This window comes from Micrasema longulum, unplaced genomic scaffold (assembly GCF_059751315.1).
Source record: "Micrasema longulum isolate JH-2025_06_02 unplaced genomic scaffold, ASM5975131v1 h1tg000047l, whole genome shotgun sequence".
In the NCBI taxonomy this organism is placed as follows: Eukaryota; Metazoa; Arthropoda; class Insecta; order Trichoptera; family Brachycentridae; genus Micrasema; species Micrasema longulum.
The window spans coordinates 411,976-434,444 of record NW_028277254.1 but is presented as its reverse complement, the minus strand read 5'-3'; the positions used below and the strand labels follow the sequence as shown (position 1 = coordinate 434,444).

Below are 22,469 nucleotides of genomic sequence, written 5' to 3'. Positions count from 1 at the left end.
ATATTCAAATGTTGCCATGCAAATAATTAATTAAAAAACAGGACGCAGATTTTATTTACACGGACTCTCAACCTAAGGGTCGCATATAATAAGCGCTTATTTCTGATCATTTGTAATAAAAATATTCCAATAATTTAGGCAGATATCGGCCCCAAATATTTTTCGTTACTAAAATTTAGTATTAAATATTTCATATAAAAAATAATCACACTACAATTGATTTATAAAAATCTATAACTAATTGCTTTTTTTTTTGGCAGATTGGTATGCTTAAATATATTTATAATTTAACAAATGCTGTTTTTTTTTTTTTAATGTGTTATTGTGTCCTCGTTCGCTTCATTTAGAAAAAAAATAGACACAAGTTTTGTTTAAATATTTGTTTTTTTTTATTGCTGAAATGCTTAATTTAACAGCTTTTTGATTTTTCTGTGTTTTTTATACTTACCTTTTTGGTTTTAAATCCTCATGCCATCATTTGAATTTTATTACGTGTAAATGAATTTTGTGTTTTAATAATATTATGTGAGGTGGAAATTTCCATGGTGAGAAGGGAAAGCAAGAAATTGTTACCCAAATATCAACTTTATGTATTTTAAAAAATAAAAAACTCATTTGGTTTTTTCATACTTGTATTTGTAATTTTTTACAAGTCTACACAATTTAAAATTTAATTGCCTTATATAATATAAAACGTATATATTAGATGTATAACTATAATATAAATAATAATGAAGCACTTTTTTGGAATTGTGAATTCTATAATTTCACCGAATTATTATTAACCATGTATCATACATACATTATATCTAGGTTTATTACATAACATATTATTACCATACTGCAAATGAGCACATTTAGAATGTTGGCCCCAGTAACATATTATTATTCAATTAACTTTACGCTGATAACAGATTGATATTTTCTTGGAAAATTTATATTTTTATCAAAAGGATTTTAAAGTGATCAGTCTCTGTTTTGTTTGTATTGATATTTTATATGAAAGTAAATTTGAGCATTTAATTGGCGTCAAATAACTGCGAATGGAAACTTAACAATGATTTAACAATTCTTATTCATAAACAAAATCTGAAATCATTTGCCACAGGGCTTACAAATTAATAATTGACTTTGCTACAATGATCAATACATAAAAAAAAAAACACACAAGTAATATTGACTACATACTTTAGCAGCATAAGAAATATCGAGATAAAATTATATATCTACACGTTACAGTTATATAAAATTTTGCTGCTCTGTAATAAGAGTCGTTGAGTTAGCCAACTCTGTTCCATATCACGAAATGACATTTACACTAAGACTTCTAAAAATTAGATGGAAAAAGATCGCAGTACATTAAATATTCGACTACATTACAAAAAAGCAATAATAAGCCACTAAACACACTAATGGGTACACATTTATATGCTATTTTTTTTTCAATGAATAAATGTGATAGTTAAATTAAAAGATGTGTAGTGCTTAATTGCATAAATCTAGATTGTAATTGCAAAAATACTTACGCACTTTTGTATGATACAGAATCATCTTATCTCGTAATTTTAAATATCCCTAACTTTAGAAAGATAATATGAAAATAATACTATACAAGTAAATCAAATACATACACTTTACCAATTCACAAATGAATCCGTATTAAACTGACAATGTGACTAGAAGAAAGTACTTTGTTTTTTAATATCATTTCACTGTAAATATTTGATCAAGTGAAATGGAATTTAAAAAAGGACATTTGAGGCGAAACTGTTTCTCTGTCTGCAAGAAGCCTTTGTAAGGTCAGATATACAAAGCAGTTTGAACTTGAAATATAAACAGTATAAAAGGCTATCTTTAAAGATCTATTAGTAAAAATAAACTATGATATTTACTAGGTTTTAAAGAATATTGTAATTCAGTTTGTGTAAAATCGTGACAGAGCCGGACTACTAAAGGCTCAGTTGGCACAAATAACCATACTTTGTAATTGTTTTAGAGAAATCAATTTGATGGTTCATAACATGTGTAGGTACATGTAAATGTAAACAATACTTAATAATTACACTGTTCAATTAGTAACGGCTCACATCAAAATCTTAATTTTGTGATCTTAAAAACAAGACAAAATGTTTTTATCAAATGATTCCATATTTCATACAATATTATGTAGTATGAATCCATTTTCAATTCAGTTCTGAATCATTTAAAAGAGAGTTTAAATAGTAGTCACATACTCGCTGGATTAAATTTGCAAGATCTATTTAATAATTTCAGATTTAACCTTTCATACCGTAAAAAAAAACACAAATTAATTTATAATAAAGACAAATTCTATGTGCATTAAGTTAGAATAATTTGTTAGTAAATATTTAATTCATAAAATTAATGTCAGGTATATTGAATAAATTAACAACTAAGGACATTTAAGAACTCAAATAGCATTACATAATACGCATATAATATAAATTATTTATTAAGTTGATAATTAAATATTGCATTTTTAATGATAAAAAATGAAATGAATGTAATTTGAAGGTTTTAAAAATCTTATTTGAATACGATCTGTTTCTTTTTTTTCAAAACCTTAATTAAAAATCACGGATTTTAAAAATATGAGTATTTAATGAATTCAATTTAAAGATACTAAATTATAAGAGTTTGATATAGTTCTATAGAAAGATAGAGCTTAACTGCAAAAGAAATTAATGAATGTATCCAAGCTGAGATTATTTTTCAGAATATTGTCATCATTTTATCAAATTCTTCAACTTTAATTTTCATTAGAAGAATTGATTTTCACTTTGAAAATAATGCAAACATAGTTGTTATAAACATAGTCATGAGAGCACACACCATTAAAAACTAAAACTACATTTTCTTGTGAAATTGTGGATTTCAAATAATATTATTGCTCCTTCAGGAGTCAAATCGACAAAAATTAATCTCATAATTTTCGTTAAGCTGCATAAGAAAAATAAATAAAGAAAAGAAAATACATCATTTATGCATTTATCACGTTTGTTAATACAAATATTAAATAAATATTAGAAAATAAATGCATTACATTACATAACTTAAATCCATAAAGCGTGTGCACAGAAAAGCACCAAAACATTATGCATCACTGTATGATGAACCTAATGTATATAGGTATATTTACAACAAAAAATATAATGCAAAGATTAAAAGCATTAAAATTTTATGCAATAAAGGTGTATTCAAAGGGGAACCTTACACTTAAATTTAAAAAGTTTTTCCACAGACATGTGAATACCTCGTGTAATATTTATTTAGAAGCCAGAATTATTGACCGGGTGGAAATATATTTTGAAAAATAGAAGGGTCCCCTTACTACATTAAAACAAATTTAAAGGTTAGGTACATAAAATAGTTAGATTTATAAAATAATCTTTACATCGAAGACAATGAAAAACAAGAAAAAGTCATGTCTAAAATATTATCATTTGAGTTTGCCACAGACAAAATTCAATCAATTTAAGAATTGACCCCCCTTTTTTAGTACACTTGAAAGTGATGCATCATAATACTTTAAACGGTCAGTTTCGATTCCATTTCAATATTTTTCATACCTAATTTATAAATCAATTAGGTTTGTTCGTATAAATTGGAGTCGAAAAAACCAAAATATTTTTCTAGTTGGCAACTTATGCATGGCATAACTAAAATCTATTATCTAAGTGTATGACATATATAGATTTGTTTGGATTTCAGTTACATGCATTATACATAAAGATTTTCAATGAAATTGTAAGATACACTAACACGTAAATTGACATTTCTGAGATGTGTCATAATCTAACAATAGCACTTTAAGTACACATAAAAATATTATGCATATTGTTTATATTTAAAAAATACATAGGAAACCATAGGTATAGTTTTACAAAGACTTACTATGTAGGGTTGGGTGGTGGAGAAAAGTGGTGCGGGTAGGAAGTGCCATCTGCTGTATTTCAGACTATTTATTTATTTATTTAATAAACGCCCAGAGGGCTCTTACAATACAGCTTGCATTTTTATTTTGTCGCCATTTATCAGTTCTAGCGGTCACACAAGCGTAAAGATTTCGGATAGATTCTAACTTTGAAGATATTATCTCACCCCGTTGGAATAATTTATTTAGTTATATTTAAGCCAGTACATACTACTTTGAATACTTCAAATTAAGAAAATGTTGATTTTATTAAATGTTTATGCATATAGTCCCCCTTGGGTGAAAAGCGGCATTCGGCACTCGGCACCTATCACCCCCGCACCTAATAAATTTACTTTAGTAAAATTTTAAATGCTTAGTACATTCACATAAAATAATCAGTTTTCTAACGAGGAAGTGAAATCCCTACCTTAAGCTGGTCTTAACTAGAGGAAGAAAGCGTTGTCAAACGGTTATCTTAATTAATACTCCCGAAAAAAAGAAAGCCCTCAAAAAGTCAGAGTCAAAGAATAGACAATCTGGGAACCAGAATAAGAAAAACCTGCTGGTGAAGAAAGAAAGCTTTCCTCCAGCGTCGAAGATAAAGAATACTTATATCATGTTGAGTCTTATTACGAGTTTTCCAGGAGAAAAGTGGTCCCATGTAAACAATGATCCTACGAAAAATGCATTACAAGGGAACTTCTAATTTCGTTTGTCAAAATTGTGATTTTGATGACAATTAATAATCATGTAATTTTGTTTTACCACTATATTTTTCTTTTCTTTTTTTTTTTTAATAAAAGGATTATTTTTGTTTTTAACGGGAGTTGTTTGTTTATTTTTATGTATTGATACTTTTTACCCCGCACCTTGAACTTTTCGCCCTGCGGATAGGGTGAAAAGTATCAAGCCATTTCCTCGAGAAAATTGACAATATCTTTTTTAACTCTGGGAATAACTTCATTCTTTCAAATAAAAACTATGCTGCAATAATGTAATTACAAGTTGGTAAACTCAGAATTCCTCTAAATGCACATGAGCTTGAATTATTCAATCTAATGTGAAAAATGGCACTTTTCTCCCCACCCAACTAAACATAAATTATATTATTCAATAAAATACAAAATACTAAAAAATCTACAATAATGTTATCAGTACACATTAATTTTAGGTAATACATTTAATAATTAAATTTCAAATCTATTTTGATTGCCATTTTAAAAATACATATGTTAATGATTGATTTGAAAGAAAAAAGTAGTGTGGTAGAAAAACATTCAATGATAATGATATAAACATATGTTTAAGCGATCACTACATAGTTAATGTAGTGAAAACTGAAGTCAGTGCTTTCAATTTGAACTAAAACCATAATATGGATAGTAAATTGCAACTGTAATTCTGTGTCAGTGAATGTTAGTATTATTGCATAAAAATAGACAAGTTATCTCCAAATATTTATTATCAAAAAAATATTCATTAATAGAAATATTTTTTAATAAGTGGGGGTCAACATCACAATATTTGTTAATAATAATCTTAAACTAAATTTCTATAGCTTTCTATTCACTCCTAGACAATACATTCTGACACAGCTGCGCTACGTGGACATTTATTAATCTTCTAACATACATTCGTTGGGCTTTCAGAAATAGGTAACCATAAATAACAATACAAACTAAAATACCTGTTTGAGAAAGAGATGATTACCTAATACAGAAGGTGTTTGTAAGTTGAACTTAAATGTTAAATGGTAAATGCATATTACTGTTCAATTAAATTAAAAATTTGAAATCTCACCACCATTAATGATTGCGGTTGCGATTCCACCTTTCGAGATTTTAATCTTAAAAATATAATTCTTGCATCAAACATATTTTATCGCTGTTTAACAAAAGTGGGCAAACAATAATAGTAATTGTCAATTTTCCTACAGTGAAAAATTCTTATATCCTAGAATTTTTGAAAACACCATTCATTAATGGTGGGTAGTTTAATTTATTTTTTTACTATTTTGGAACAAAATATTACAAACACATCAGCAATACTACGCTTTTAAAATTATAAATATTAATTTGTTCTCCGTGATTCTGAGCATGACTGCTTTATGCAAGTAAATGTTTTAGTTAAATATTTTCTCAACACAAATTCTACGCCATAATGATACTGAAATTTAAAAATACTTCTAGACATTAAATTCTGGTTGTTAACACAAATAACATACATATCATCTAATCATTGGAAATAGCTGAAGTCTTTTTATAAGCCAATTTATTCAGCATAACACCCATTTCCACATTCCGCACTGGTACAGTAAATACAAAACTTATACTAGACATTCCTACATTTGTACTCTCTCTGCCTTGCAAATTTTAAAAATATTTAAACAATTTAACAATGAGAATTAAAAGAAGAATATGTAAAACAGTATGGTACAATTGAATAATTAATTCCGTTTAAGCCGGATATTTTTACACACTTGTTTTTTAGTTACAATATCTTTGTGTAAAATAAACATAGAAATGAGTCACAGATAAACTGGCTATTGAATTTTGAACCATTAAGTAATGCCATTCACAATGCTTTTATAAAAACGATATTATATAACGCCCATTGAATTGTTTTCAATTTGGACACTCAAAACATACTTTTATAAAAAGTGTAGCGAAAAGATTCGGGTAAAGAAAAGTATTTTTAATTTACGTAATCAAATTTAGAAATGCAACAAAATGTTAAATAAATAGTTAAAAAATGTAATTCAAAGCTTGTAAAACACACCTAGGGTAAGAATTTAAAGACAAATGGAAAAGAAATGAGAATACATTGACAAGATGTTGAATTGACGGCAGATTAAACTGATAATAAATGTACCACTGTATTTTAAGGACAATATATTATTTTCATAAGCTAAAAGTATTCAATTTTTTTGTTTGACTGAATTTTTACAAAGATTCTGCATGTTAGAAATAGCCACAATCGGTTTAAGCTTTACAGTTTGTTTATAGACATAGTTACTGCATATTTTTTTGTATTCTTCTGATAAAGAATTTGCTTGAATGAAAATGACTTATCAAAGATTTGTTTGCTTAAGTTCGAATAGATTCCTAGCGAGGAATGTTCAAAGGAAAATAGCGGATGTTACACAGGTGAAACGTATTCACTTAAACCAACCAGTGAGAAAATTAAATCCCTGAAAATACAATTTTTTTGTAAATATGGCAAAAATAAACATCTCATCATAGCGGCTTTCACAGCAACACATTTGCGGTTGTGCCGGCTATAGCCGTCCGTCCAAAAGATATTGGTAGTGAAAATATGCGAAACTGAACTAATTATATCGTGGGTATATTGGCGAAAAACGTTAACTCGAAAATATGCGAATTTGACTTAATGATGCAGGTTTGTAAAGTTTTTAACGCTTTACAAACTGCCAAAATACACTAAGTCATATTAAATTTCATTTATCTGTAGTTTTTAAAATAAATTTAAGGTTAAGTCGTATACCGGGTATTTTATTTAGGCTAAAGGCTTTAAATAACTTTATATTTCTTTTATTTAAAATTAAGAAATGGAAAAATTAAAAACACGTTCTTAAATGAGCACTTAACAGCTTACTATATTTAAATAAAATATAAAAGAGTAAAATTGGAACAAAACTTAAATGCTTGATTTCTCAAAACAGGGATTTGAGAGTTAAAGCTTTTTGCCAGTATACCCACGATATGTTAGGAAGAGATATTGTGTCCCTATAAAAAAAAGTCAGCAGCAAATTTTTCTCAGCATGCTTGTCAAATAAGATTTACTTCAAACCATTAACAGTCCAATTGGAAGTGAAATATTACAAAAAATAATAAAGTTATATGTGCCCATATAAGTGGATCCTCTGAGAAAAAAGTGTTAGCAAACGTGTGAACAGAACTAGGAAAGAATATATTTGGGAAGACTATAAAAAAAACTGCAAATTATGTTTTTTTTCTCTATTTTCAATTACGTACATACTTAGAATATTGGTGATTTTTCACAAATGTAATTGCGCCTCTTGGCCTGATGTGGCAAACCCTCAGAGTAATAATTCGATACCCACTTATGGGGATGCCCTTTCAATCTATTGCATAGAACGTTATTTTTTTTTTGGTTAAACGACAAACGTGTACCGGACGGTTTCAGTTTGCGCTTGCTATTCTCGACCCGTGATTGATAATCATAGAACAGTTTTAACAGGCTCTATAAGCGGGTGGCGTATTATTACTCTGAGGGCGTACCCTTGTCAATGCATATCTATAATTTCTTTACTGTAACACGATCCTAGCGTTGAATACGCGATCTAATGTTTCAATCAGCTAGCGTCCTTGTTTGTGGTATTTCTCGTTGTGAGGTGGCGGTGTTGCAGCAGCCAGTAGAGGATGCCGGCCTGGGCCATGACGTCCACGGTGCCGGCAGCCAGCAGATCCCTCTGCTTGGCCGTGTCCTGACGAGAGGATGGCCGCAGCAGTGTGGGACCAAACACGGTCGCCAGGTTGTGGAGAGACATCTTGTTCTCTGCTTCGTGCTGGTTGACCCTGAAAGAATTGAATATGTAGATGCTAAATATATGTATGTATGTAATGTTTTTGTCATTTATTATTTTTATAAAAATCTTCTTCTTGTTCTGCATCTAGTAGTGCACGTTGCATCGGTACACTAAATGCAGTATTTATATTGAAAAATTAAAGGAAAATTTAATAATAAGAGGACTATTACTGAATTCATAAAATTAAATAGTAGTCCCTTATGTTAATAAGGTATTATTGTAATAACTTGTCCCTTTTGTAAATTAGGTAAAATTCTAATAACTTGTCCCTTTTGTAAATTAGGTAAACTTGTAATAACTTGTCCCTTATGTAAATTAGGTAAAATTGTAATAACTTGTCCCTTATGTAAATTGGGTAAAATTGTAATAACTTGTCCGTGTAATTAATGTAATGTCGATAATTTGATAGTATTGATAGAATTGAATTAAGCTTCTCATGTTGTGTTATCTCATAATTGATTAACAATATCTAGATTGAATGAATTGTGATAGTTATGTTCATGTCTCATGTATAGCTTATTGTTAGAAATAATATTATTAATATTTAAAGCATTAACTTTGTGGTCAAATTGACTAAATGTTTAAATTAAACCAACATGCAAAACCCACTATACACTTTCACCATAGTTGTTGACACTGATTAGGTTATGAAAATATTTTATGTTGAGGGAGAAATAGTTGAAAAAAGAGAGGGGGGGATGAAGGGAGGGTCGTGAGTTGAATAGGTATAGGGTGACCATTACAATGGAACATCATATAATGGGCTATATTGAAAGGTTGTTTGATTATTGATCAAAGCCACATTATTTTTTAAAGCTTTTCTAATGAGAAATATTTCCATATTATTTACTTTTAATTATACCCTAACCCAGTGGTCGACAAACCGCGACTTGCGAGCCGCATGCGGCTCTTTACACTCGAGTGCGGCTCAGCGCAAGTTACACTTTTTGTTCAAATTATTTAGTCTATAGGTTCTACAGAAGAACTTCTAGGATTATGGCTTTTTGAATTATTGAGGATATTCCAAATACTGTAATCGAATGCATGGAGAAGCATTATTTTCAACTTGATGAAATTATTTCAATTTCAGCATACGGAGCTAAAATTGTGACTGAAGTGAGAATGGTTTTTTTTCTATTTTCAAAGCAAAAATTGATCACGAGATCCTTTTTTACCATTGCATCATTCATCAAGAGGCAAAAAATTTCAAACGTTTTGGTGATCAAGATTGTCAACACAATGAGGAACTTCAGCCCTACGGGAAATTGGATACAAAAAATGATTTATTGCGTGCGGTAAAAATTAAAGCATTGAATTGTATGGTAAAATTTCTTAAAAATGTACGAAAAAAAATTAAAATATTTTAATAAAAATGCACTACTTGAAATGACGTCACTGGTTCATATGAACCATCCAATGATATGCGAGCTTTGTAGGATAGATATTAGGTTTGGTCACCGTAAACGAACCAATCGGAAGAACTGTCATATAACAACCCCTGACGTGACACGCAGAGTTATTTCAGAAATACAAAACTTTAAAAAATCATAACGCTGATAATACGATACATATATAAAAGTAAAAATACAAAAACTTTGGTTTACTTTAATATTCTATTAACAAATAAAAAAGAAAAAAAAGAAGCTGAATTTTCATATAGTTGTTTTTCTTTTTAAATATTAAAACAAAAAAAACATAAATAATACAAGGGTCAATTTCACTTTATGTACATTAGCATTCGGCAAACTAACAAAAATGAATAAAATAGACGAATGAGTAAAATAATACGTGTATGCAAACACATAAATAAATATCACGATCATAAACACTTCCAACGTTTTATTCTCCTGACGCCATATACAAGTAGGCGGTTTTTAGTTCGGATCATGAGTAATTTTTGGGTGTTTAGTGAGGAAAAGGTTAACAGCCTTTAAACAATGATGAATCTCAGTAGGAGTCACTTTTTTAGCAGTTTAAAATTTTGACGTTGACGTAGCATTAGAACACGTTAATACCTCCACTTATCAAAATACACTGGATGAACGCAACGTCTTCGAAACTGCGCATGCGTACAGAGGAAGAATGTTACTTCCACATGCTACCTGGTGCATTTCTGAAGGTCATTTTGTTTGAGTTTTCAGCCTACCCTCATAACATTTTACATCGGCTCTTCCAGGAATCTAATCTAGGCTGAGAAGAGAGAGCAGTTAGTCAAAAACACTCATCTAGGGTTCTGGGTGCATTTCACATACAGGACTGTATTGTTCGTCCACCCGGACACAGAATGAAACCAGTGGACATTAGAAAAATGTCAGTAAGTGGTACACATATTAGCACATGATATATTTTTGAATATTGCACTTACCTCATAAAATGACTTAGCAGAAAGTCAATACACTTTCTGTTGAGATCAGGCAGTAAGTCGTAGCACTTGGTGAGTTCCCTTTCCCTTGTGGCCGAACTGCCGACTCCTATGGCCCCCTCTCCTCCACTGAAGGCCTGGAAAAACTTGGGGTACAGGGCATCCGTGAACAGCGCTTCAGGGAGCTCACGGAGGTATAGCTTTAGGATGCCGGTCACCGAGTGGATGTCCACTTCTTTCAGGAGTTGCTCGGCCTCGTATGAATCTGCAAAAAGTCATCAGTATAAAAGATTTTTTCCTAGCTATTTATGTAATATAATTTATATTAAAAAATGGCAATAATAATAATAATAAATGGCAAATAAATGTTTGTTCCACGAGGCAAAATTAGCAGTTCACAACGGAATCAAATATATTCAAGAACAAAGTCGGCAAAACGTCCGGACTTCGTATGTAGCCAGCCTTAGAGTGAGCCCGATTTTCTTAGGCCACTATTGCAGCCAGTCATACCATTGGCGTTAAACATCTAGAATTGTCTCCCTTGAATTGATCGATTGAAAGGTAGGTAGTTTTGACAAATTATCTACAGGAATCCAGCAACTGAATCCTCATCCGGTTCTAAATTCCTTCACGCTTCTTTTACACAAACATACATATATAATTATGCAAATATAATTAGTGTTACATTCCCAGGAATTAAATAAGTCATGTTGCAAATATGAATGTGAACAGTTTTTATTAAACTTACTTGTTTCAAAGGATTTTTTCAATTTGGAGAGGTCAGAAGCAGATCCGGATACTCGATACAGCCCGACCTCCGACATTCCTCTTCTGTCTACTTCTCTCACACAAGATGTCACAATGAATGGAATGTCGCGTTTCTGCCTCCTAAAAATTGGAAAAATAATATTAGGATAACAATAGTAAAAAACTAGTTTAATTTCAACAGAAAATTAGTAATTTTCTGAATCCGCATTTTAAATTTTAAAAGATAAAAATGAAGGTTATAAAAACCATCATAGCCGATTCTGCCTTTATGCTTTAGGCATTTTTTTCGTTAGAAGCTGCCTGATATTCAGTTGGAGGTTGTCACAGTGGTCTATTTTTATAACGGCTGCATGATTTAATAAAGTTTGAAAAAGTAAGAGGCATATTACAATAATAAAAATACATATTTAGTTTTATTCCACTTTTATTTATAATTTTTACCAGTGACCGGGTTTCGTCGTGACCGATATCGTCATACTGTCGGTAACGATGAAACCCGGTCACTGATAAAAATTATAAATAAAAGTTGAATAAAACAATATGTACAAATTTTTATTATTATAATTAAAATGCAGTTTAACCAAGAAATGTCAGTAGAAAAACTCAATCTATTGAGAGGCATATAATTATGAACAATTTATGATGGCATCATTAAACAGCAATGCAATCCTTTGATGTTAATCGAGGATAGTGTGATATTTACAATTTTCTGATTCTAAAGCGGCAATTTAAATTCAAATCTTTGAAATAATGGCTAGTGGGTGGTGGAATTTTCACATTTTGCCTCAAACAATATATAATAAATTATACATAGTTCAGGTATGAAAATCATACTCACTTGCAAACTTGCTGTATTTTAGCACCAAACAATCCTCCGGGCTTGGCGGTGGGAACTCTCCTTAATGTCACTTCTGATGGGACAAACCTCATCCAAATTGTCATCGAAGACGTTCCCAGAGTTAAAGTCCTGAAGCATTGCTGTTCACCGAGCCATTGTCTACTCAACTGCAAAAATAAAAGTAATAAATAAATATGTTCAATGATAAAACTGGTTCTTTCGTTTTATCTTTTTGTAGCTGGGGAGTGGACATGATAGTTTTTAAGTCAAATTTAAACTGGGTTGAAAAATTTTGAAAACAGTTTAATATTATTATTAGACTCTTTGTCCTGGCAGATTAAGAATATAATTTCAAGTGTGAAACGTAACAAGAATCATGGATAAGCACTTTCGACTCGATGGCTGCTCTTAGGTAAAAATCTTGAATGAAGAAAGATAAGTCCGTTACGTTGAGTAGTGATTGGCGCGTTCGCCTATCGTGCTTGAGGTCTCGGGTTCGATTTCTGGGAAGTTCGATATGAAATATTGATTAAGAAGGTGGTTCCACACTGCAATATTTCATATTCCTGGACTAACGCCTGGAGCGCACGGCTGATCACCTTACCTTCACATAACAGATGATCGATGTACGCTGCATTGGGTGTGGTAGTGCTAATACAGTGCACTTTGCACTACCAGATACAGACAAGGGGTATGATGATGAGACTTTCGAAAGCAATCTTTTTCTCGAAAGTCAAATTGTAGCTCGAATATCCCACTCATTATTATCGTCTAATTGCGCAACCATTAGTGCAGTCACCAAATGCTTATCTTCTCTTCCAAATCAAAAACTACTAATTAAGGGTCAATGTGAGTAATGGAATGACAATTGTACATTGTATTTGTGTCTTGTATCTTCATGTTAATGTTTTGTTTTATAATTTATCAATGTTGCCACAGAACGAATTGTGTATAATGATTAAAAACAATAAATTAAACGAATTTGTCTTACCTCTAGTGTACACTTCCCCTTGAGTTGTGGTCGCAAGCCGCCTCCGTCTTCGTACAGCAGGACTCTCACATGCTGGGAGCCCTCCAATTCTATGACATAGATCTCGTTCCACTTGGGCTGAGTTGAGTGGCACACGAGACGGCTCTTGGCCTTGCGGAAGTAGTGTCCATACGAGTCTACCTCCACACACACATACATATCTGGAAGTAGAGAATTCACAATAATGTAGCTACGATTGGGAAAAGTATGAGTATGTTAGTAAGTTGTAGCAAAGCAATCTGCCTTCTTCTGAGTTAACACTCTCCGGGTTCATTAAAAAAATAGTTATTTACAAACTTTAGTTTTAAATTTGTAAATGTAAATTACTAGGTATCATTGTGTAAATAAATTTATGTAAGTAACAATTCTGTTTCAGTTCATAAAAATAACCTGTGTTACATAATTATTGATCTCCAATTAATATATTTTTTGATACAATCATACCATTAATTAGATCTATTAAATAAACTAACATATGATCACAGCACAGTATAAGTGTAATTTGTATATCGAGAGTGAATTTACATATCAAAGGTCTGAAGTTCAAGAAATCCTGTTCTACCACAACTTGATTCCAATTTTTCTAGTCATGACTTGAAAATTATGTCAAAATTGAAATATTTGGGAACTCAAATATTTATTTTAAAAAAATGATAAATTCATAACACGGGATACAAACAAAAAAGGCGATTATATTAGTAATTAATACATACTTAAATATATGTTCATAAATACCAGCAGGTGTCTCCATCGGTTTCATAATCTCTCCAATGTTAAGATGCAGATCTCCCAGCAGCAAACTCTCATCTCGACTGGATCTCATTAGATAGGAGGATCGGATCTCTGTGTCTAGGTAGGAGCGGCAGGCCTTCACATGAGCCTGAAGGTCAAGCATGGAGGGGGGAGAGCCCGACTGAGTGGGCGGAGCTGATGCCTGAAAATTTTCATCATCGATCAGTCCAAAGCGAAATGATTTTGATTTAATTATCATATACCCATAAAAATTTCAATGATATATTATGAGAAACAACATGGAATAATCTCAAGTGATGGAGAATGTAAATTTCCATAAAATTATTTTTATGGGCTATGGAAATCTATGTGTTGATAACGTATGAGATAAATAAAGCAAAATCTTATAACTAACAAACAACTAAAGTCATCAACATCATTCCATGTCCGCCCCTTAGTTGGAGCATATGGTGTCCACAAAGAGCCTCTATCGGCTGCCAGCTCCTGTGCGTCCTCTTGAGTCAGGTTCACGTCTTGTGGTTTTGCCATAAACTGCTGACGAACAGACAGCAGTGGACGTCGAGAACCTGATGCCTTGTAAAGTAGGCAAGCGTGATTAAGGCTCTCGGGAGACATTCCCAGTATATGGCCCGCCCAACCTTGTCGCCTCCGCTTGATAACAGTTGTCATTAGTTTTCTGAGTTCGTTTTCGTATTACTTCATTCCTCACAAAGTCAAAGTCAAACCATCGTCAAGTCATCTCATCCAGTAAAAAAATCATTTAAAGTGTAGAGAATAAAAAGACTGTTTTAAAGAGACCTTATTTATTTATTCGCGCCAAATGGGACTTTTCACTGAATATATTGCATATACAAATTTATTTATAATCAGAGTATCTACAAAGTAAAAACATTTTTACATTAATATTTGGCTAATCCAATTTTTGTCTACGGTATGCTAAGCTTTACCAGTTCAGAAAGTAAAAGAAATGTTTACCTCACAACTTGCAACAAATTTTTCCAAATTAATTCAAGAGCTGAGTTTTATATACCTAATAATGATTGAAAATAGAATTTTATCAATAAACCAATTTTTTCATTTTATTTTAATTTTCTTGGTGAGAAATTCAATGAATACCTGAAGAGAGTGTATGGAATCAATCCACTGAGTTCGTTCAAAATCAGAACTGAGGAAAAAGGTCTGCATCCGTTGGGTGGATTTTGAACCAACTCTAAATACGAGGTTTGGAGACGCTTTCACCAGCTGTCCCTCGAGATCTGCTAGCTTCTTCCGGTGTTTATCCGCTACTCTGTTGGCACCTATTCGCAATTTCTATAATATAAGAGCATCGATTAATGAATGTTTATTTTTTTAAATTAGCAAAACGGTGAAACATAACAGTGTAGTATTATCGATTTTTACAGATAACAAATAAATTAATGAGATCATTTGTTGAATATTCAAATAAGAATGTTGGTTTTGTTTAAGTACGAAGACTGATACCATCAATGGATAATATATTATTATTCTTCACAAGCTAATTATTCCAAAATTAATATGAACAAAAATAGAAACGGTTCTGTTTGAAAATCAGTATATGACACCACAACTATGAATGTAGTATTGGACTTGTTTTGGTGATGACCTACAAGATGGGGTGAGACCTTGATTAAAGTGAAATAGTATAGGTGCATAAGGTACTGAATTGACACTCCAAATTGCAGGAGTACCTTTAGAAATATTTCAATGTAAAATGTCCAGCTTTTAAGTCCAATTTCACATACAAAACTGTATTATTTATCAGCCTGGATACAGAAAAAATGCTAAATATGTACTGCATAAAAGACATTCGCAACGGATCAACCGCATCTTGCCCAAATTAAAGGAAATATGAGACATGTCTAGTTAAAATAAAAGAGCCGTTGATAACCGTGATATGGAGAAGGATGCAACCGAGTAAACAAGGTCAGATTGATACTAGAAGAGAGGGCGAATACTAAGGTAAAACAAACCTTGTCATCCAAAGCCTTTTCTTCCATCAGAATCTGGTCTCGGACAGTACAAGCTTGTGACTTGAGAGACACAATATTGGGAGGAGAAGCTTCCTTTGGTTCAGCTGCAGGTTCTTCGTATACAACAATGTCTTGCAATGGAATGAACCACTTTAGCTCAAATGTAAATTTTTCTCTTCCGGAGGCCTGTGTATAAATAAAAGTTTATTTTTAAAAAGATACACAAATAAGCATGGTCTCTTTAGAAAAATTTGAAATATGTAAGTTTATAAAAAAAACAATATTACCAAAAACATGAAAAAATTAAATTTAGGAAAAACGTACTGACTAAAGAAAATATTAAAATGAAAATGAACAATGAAATGTAATATTTGAAGCACTAACATTGTGGTTATTCATTGTATAATTTAAATAAAACCACTTGGTTTTTAAACACTTGAGGGTATTATTTGCCAACCCAGCAAAACCTTATCTTTATTTAGAATAAATCACAAAAAACTAATACAAAAGTAGCTTCAACTTTTTTTTTATAATTCAAACTTTTATTGTGACCTGTTTTATATGTGTGATGAAATAATCATGATTACATCAAGAAACAAAAGTGAAATAATTAATTTAATTTTGGAGATTGCCAACTTTGCAATATTCAAGTAAAGGTTGCCATGTTTACAACAAACCTAATAATTCGAAAGTCAGATTCCACAAATAAAGCCGTATTTTAAACTGACAATGTTATAATTATTGTAAAAAATTGTATTCTGAAGAAGATTCAATTCATATCTTATTTTAAGATTTTGGATTTTGCCAGGTTTGCAAGTAATATACACTTATTATTTATTTAATTACCGACAGGATTTAGAGCTATTACGTGTTCCTTTTTCAAGGTAAAATTTAGAAATTATAAAATCCTATTTTATAATTTTAACAATGTCTTCATAAAATTAAGTAAAGAAATAAATATGTGGTTAATTTTTTATTTTTATTATTTTAACCATACAATGAAACGTAAAATTAAAAAAAAGAGAATAAATGATGCAATATATGCATTACTTCGTATGTTAATTTTAAATTGTAAGATATACACATTAAAAGCACTGTCAGGTTCGCTACCTGGAATACAATGATGTGAATTATTTTGGCGTAATACTTGCATAATATTAGCAATTAGATAATATTCATATACCGATAATAAACAGATGTTATGAATAATTTATGCAACAAATAGTGACAGTTAGTCTCGTAGAGAACTACTTACTTTGTATTTGGCGCATGCTAATACGTCATTAAACAAGAACAAATGTCTCAGTTTCCTATGTCCATCGGCTAATTCCACTATGAAGGAGTTTTTGACTAATCTTCTATGAGCGCCCTGTAAAAATATACAATTATAACACTAACATTAGTGAATTTAAAATAAAAATAAAAATGTTCCTGTCTGCAGAATCTAAAAGCACAACAGCAATACAATTGAATGATATTGATCATAATGTTTAAACATATGTAAAACAAAAATTCTTGAAGCTATCACACATAGAACATCAAATGAATCTCACCCGCTTCAATAAAGGGTTCAGGTCTTTAAATTTACAGAAATCCACAGATGGAAGAATTGAATAAATATGTATGTTCAAAGATAGGCAGAATGGTGAATGTTACACGGTGTCTAAAGCGGCAGATTAAACCAGCCAATGAAAGGTCATAAGCCCCGTAAATGCATATACTTTCTTATTTCCTTATCTAAAATGCTCTCCACCTCCGTTGTAAAATGCTAAAACTAGATGTTTCTCCGATCTAATTGATTCTTTCGAAATCTAGAATGAGCTTGCCAGGATATGTGGGTATGCAGATGGCTGTAGATATGTTGTTGTCGGGAACTTCTTATTTTTAAGTTTGATTCCCAACAGATATCTGATAAACAAAATTATGCATCGTGAGTTGTAATAAACACATTTATTGTTCAGTATGCTCAAACCTTTAATTCATTACTATACAATCACGAAGTTCCACATTATAAATGGCAAAATAATAAAGAGTACAATAAATTACATAACTCAAAAAAATAATGTTAAAGTAAATTATATTTACCGTGAAGTTGAATTCATCCAGGAATCTCTGTGTCATATGTAAAGCATCTGTTAACATGGAATGGTCTACGTGTGATACAGGTGTGTACTTGAGAAGGTCCTGAAAAAGCATTTTCATTAATGTAACATGGTTATAGTAATTATCATTAGCTAGTTCTGCTGCAGTGTAAGGAGTGGTGATAACGAGAGGAAGAATCACTTTACGCAAATGTATAAAAAAGAGTTGAAAAATAGGCAGAGATAAACATGAATATTTAAAGTGGTCGTCAATACTCATAATGGTAGACACAGGGCAGATAACTGATTACTAGAGTATGATTTATGGGTGCAATTTGTGACTCCTATTTGACAACTCATTACCTTACTGCATATAATATTTCAAATAACTAAATTTGAAATGGCTCTATTGATGTTTTATATTCATTCAACAGCGAACAAAACATTTGGACCAGCAATATCAATAAAAAAAAATTGTCATACGTAAACTTGAAAAACCTCAATCTTCCATTTTTTACTTAAAAGGTATGTATGAATGAAATAGGTTTTTTGTTTAGTTCCATTCAAAGATTGTTTGTCTCATCTCGTATACAAAATAGCTCTATTTTGTGACATGGAAAAATGACAATAGTCCCTTAAAAATATAAGGTAGTGAACAGCATAATTGATAATAAATAATGTTTTTCTAAGTTTTTTTTTTTTAATGGTTGTTTAAAGATTATTACATTTTCCTTCTTAACCAATCCAACTTACATATAATACTAGAGCGTTCTTCTGGACTCTTGCCACTGGTTTATGGAGCAGGTCCTCCAGAGACATGGGCTGCCCCCGACAAGCAATGTGCTGAGTCAGATCCCGGAACTGAGGGGAGCTGGTACAGCACTTTCTCACAGCACCTGTGGCACAGCCATAGTTGTGCAGGAACGCGCCGTAAATATTGATGTTCTCCGCCTAAAAAAATATATAAATTTGGTAAAGTGTTTTAATTACATAATGCTTGCTAGTGAACGGTTTCATTTCATTATGTAATATCAGATTGGTGGGAGGCTAATAAATTTTCATGTTAAATTTGAGAAGGTTTTGGCAATTGCAGTGCATACTGTTTATTTGTTACATGAGATCACGTTGAGCAGTCTTACAAGTTAGATGCTAGTACAGGGACTATGAAATATTGGAGTGTTAAAACACAATTTAAACCAAATATTTTATGGTTCGATTTTTTAAAATGTTAAAAATTTGTATTTATGTTCTTTAATACAAATATAAACTCTTTATGATCACTTCACTAGGCATCCGTATCGAGGCATTCATTTAGAATATTTATTTTATGTACATAGTGTTAATAGTATATTTATTATTTCAATTAATTAAGCAAAAGTACAATTCATTTGATTGATTGCTATGACTATACATGTATTTAGAGTTAGTGGGTTTTATTTTATATCGAAGTCCGAGAAAAAATTGTTTGAAAACAGCATGATAGAACTAGAAATGGCATTTTAAAAGTTGTTGTTCAATTTCAATTTGTTAGGATTTACCGTAAGTGAGTTTAAAATGTCGATTTGAAATTTCACATCTCTACGACTCAACATTAAAAAGTTTGATTATATGTACTAAAAAAGACCGAGAAAAATTTGGTTAAAAAATACCATCATTGACTTAGAAAATTGCATCTATAATGACTTAAATTTCATGTCGCTCTAACTTATGGCATGATTTTTTTTCGAATTCAAATTAATTTAATGTGAGCACAGTTTGATCAATAAATCTAGCATATAGTTATTTTTTGTATGCGTTGTCAAAATTTAGCGAGGATCAAACACTACACCTATCATATTTTTGGTATGTATGTGTGTAAATTACAAGAAATTAAACAAAAGTATAGATATAATATAATTTTTACCATCTTTTTGAAATGTATGCCAACAGAAAGTGGACTATCAAATGACTGCACATCATTCTGTAGACCTTTTAGAAAACTCTTGTGAAGGTCGTGTAGTTCCGATATCTTAAAGAATATTGTGTTGAATTCCTCCTCTGTTATTACAGGTTGCGATGAGTGCAGAGTTGCTTTTATTGCGTTCATGTACTGGAAAAATGAACAAAGAAATAAAAGCACAAATTAATATTACAAAAAGTCATAGAGCGCCAGCCAGACTGGTTTGATTGTTTACAGCATACCTACATATAGATATAATTTTGGTTGCATATACACATATATAATTTTGTAAAGTGAGGTTCCTAGAACGGGCATTTCTTTGCCTGACTTTTCATTAATATTTCTTTCATCATTTGACTGACTTGTTGGGACCACTGTTGATCCGATGTAAAAAAAATATTTGCAAAATAAATAAATACATATAAATATTTTTTGTGGATATCTTCATAAAATTAATAATATATATTTTATTATAAAACCTCTTGATTTAGCAAAGAAACAGTATAACAAACCTAAGGAATTTGATGCTTTGAATTAAAATTATTAATATGCAATAAATGCATTAACTTTACAAACAACATTTTTTCCACATTATATATTTATTATTATAACTTACAGCAATAAAGTAATAAAAATATTTGCAAAATAAGCAGCTAGGTTTCCCTATTTAATTTTCAAATAAATATGAATAAAAATTAAATTTTTCGTATTTCTCACAAAAATATTTGTTAATTTAAAAGTATATACAAGTCAAGCCACTTTAAAATTATTTATAAAAATATAAAATTCCCAAATTAAAAGTCAGTAAATAGTTTTTTTTGTAGACCCCTTTAAAATACTTCTATTGAGTTACGGGGTTTCCGAATATTCTATTCATATGCCTTGTTGATTTGTTGCTCTAAAAACCATTTACCAATATTTATTTTAGACTCGGACATAAATTAAAAAAAAAAAAAAAATTTTGAAACACACCTTTTCCATTACGTATAGACATTCCACATAGACAGTTTCGCTTTCTATGATGCTGGAAACAATACACCTGTGCATGGTGAGTCTCTCTGCCTCCACATTGTTGCCAGCACACTCCTGAGGAAAATAGAGAAAACAAAATTAAAATACAGGAGCAGAAGTAAAAACCCTGTAATACTTAATTATCTTAATTGTTTTGTTTTGTTATGACAAGTCAATGTTCACAGTAAAAGTGGACCTCAATCTATTTTGTATACTCTCACAATCCAATTCCCTCCCACACAAACTCCGTCTCTAAATGCAAGCATCTTGCTCCATTAGAGGTAGAAATGTCAAACATTAAATTATAACATTAAAAAAAAATTGTTAATTATTAAATTATTGTTCAATACATTTTTATTTTTATGATATTAACCCAAATTTTTATAATCGGGGTCATTCCAAGTCATCATCATTAAACTTTTTTCCACATCTGGAGGTGCATAAGGCACTGCATTGCTAAATAAAATTGAGTGTATCTCGATCATCTGTTACTGGAAGGTAAGGTGATCAGTTTTCCTTTTCAGGTGCCAGTTCAGGAACAATGAAATATTGCAATGCAGCCTCTATTTTGAGGATTGTCAGCAGGTGGGATAGAAGGGATATGGAAGGAGGTAATGAAAAATACACCACAACACCCAGACCAATTGAGAAAAAATCTTTCTTGGATTTTTTTTCTTGCAACTGGCGGGAATCGAACCCGCGACGCCAATTTCACAGATAGCCATCTAACCAACTGCGCCACGACGCCTGTCCGTGTTAATTAAATTTGATTAATCAAGATATCACTAAAATGGTGTTTTAATTCCAGTGCCCTATGCACTATGAGGTAGACATGACTAAGAATCAAGTACAGAGCAAGTAAATGCCCTGTAAACGCTCGAATATCCATAATCCTGAATTTGAAAAAACTCTACCTCATCTCTGTAGGGATATTAATAAAAAAATAAATTATTGACTTTGATAATTATTTAAAATGGCATAGTAATTATTGAAAACATATAATTAAAAATAAAACTGGTATAAGATTGCTCAGATTTCATGCGGTGCATGGTGCATTTTTGCAAATTTTTCAGGATTTAGAAATATACATGCATTTGAATGTTCAACAAAGTGAACATTAAAAAAAATTGTGGCACACTAGAATGATTTATATGAATACTATTTATTTGAAGGTATTTGAATGGTCTGT

General features: G+C 31.0%; 1 protein-coding gene across 1 annotated transcript in view; it reads right to left on the bottom strand.

Moving 5' to 3' along the window:
- Positions 1 to 7,902: 7,902 nt before the first annotated feature.
- RhoGAP1A (Rho GTPase activating protein at 1A) overlaps positions 7,903 to 22,469 on the bottom strand; it is a 48,259-nt gene continuing 33,692 nt past the window's right edge. The window contains exons 8-20 of the mRNA XM_088228639.1: positions 21,242 to 21,355; positions 20,234 to 20,419; positions 19,084 to 19,281; positions 18,335 to 18,433; positions 17,505 to 17,618; positions 16,250 to 16,435; positions 15,375 to 15,569; positions 14,241 to 14,439; positions 13,467 to 13,666; positions 12,476 to 12,642; positions 11,618 to 11,757; positions 10,873 to 11,134; positions 7,903 to 8,496 (exon numbers count right to left, since the gene is read on the bottom strand). Of these exons, the coding sequence (XP_088084765.1) occupies positions 8,274 to 8,496; positions 10,873 to 11,134; positions 11,618 to 11,757; positions 12,476 to 12,642; positions 13,467 to 13,666; positions 14,241 to 14,439; positions 15,375 to 15,569; positions 16,250 to 16,435; positions 17,505 to 17,618; positions 18,335 to 18,433; positions 19,084 to 19,281; positions 20,234 to 20,419; positions 21,242 to 21,355 (2,283 nt within the window). The 3' untranslated portion in view covers positions 7,903 to 8,273. The remainder of the gene's footprint in view (positions 8,497 to 10,872; positions 11,135 to 11,617; positions 11,758 to 12,475; positions 12,643 to 13,466; positions 13,667 to 14,240; positions 14,440 to 15,374; positions 15,570 to 16,249; positions 16,436 to 17,504; positions 17,619 to 18,334; positions 18,434 to 19,083; positions 19,282 to 20,233; positions 20,420 to 21,241; positions 21,356 to 22,469) is intronic.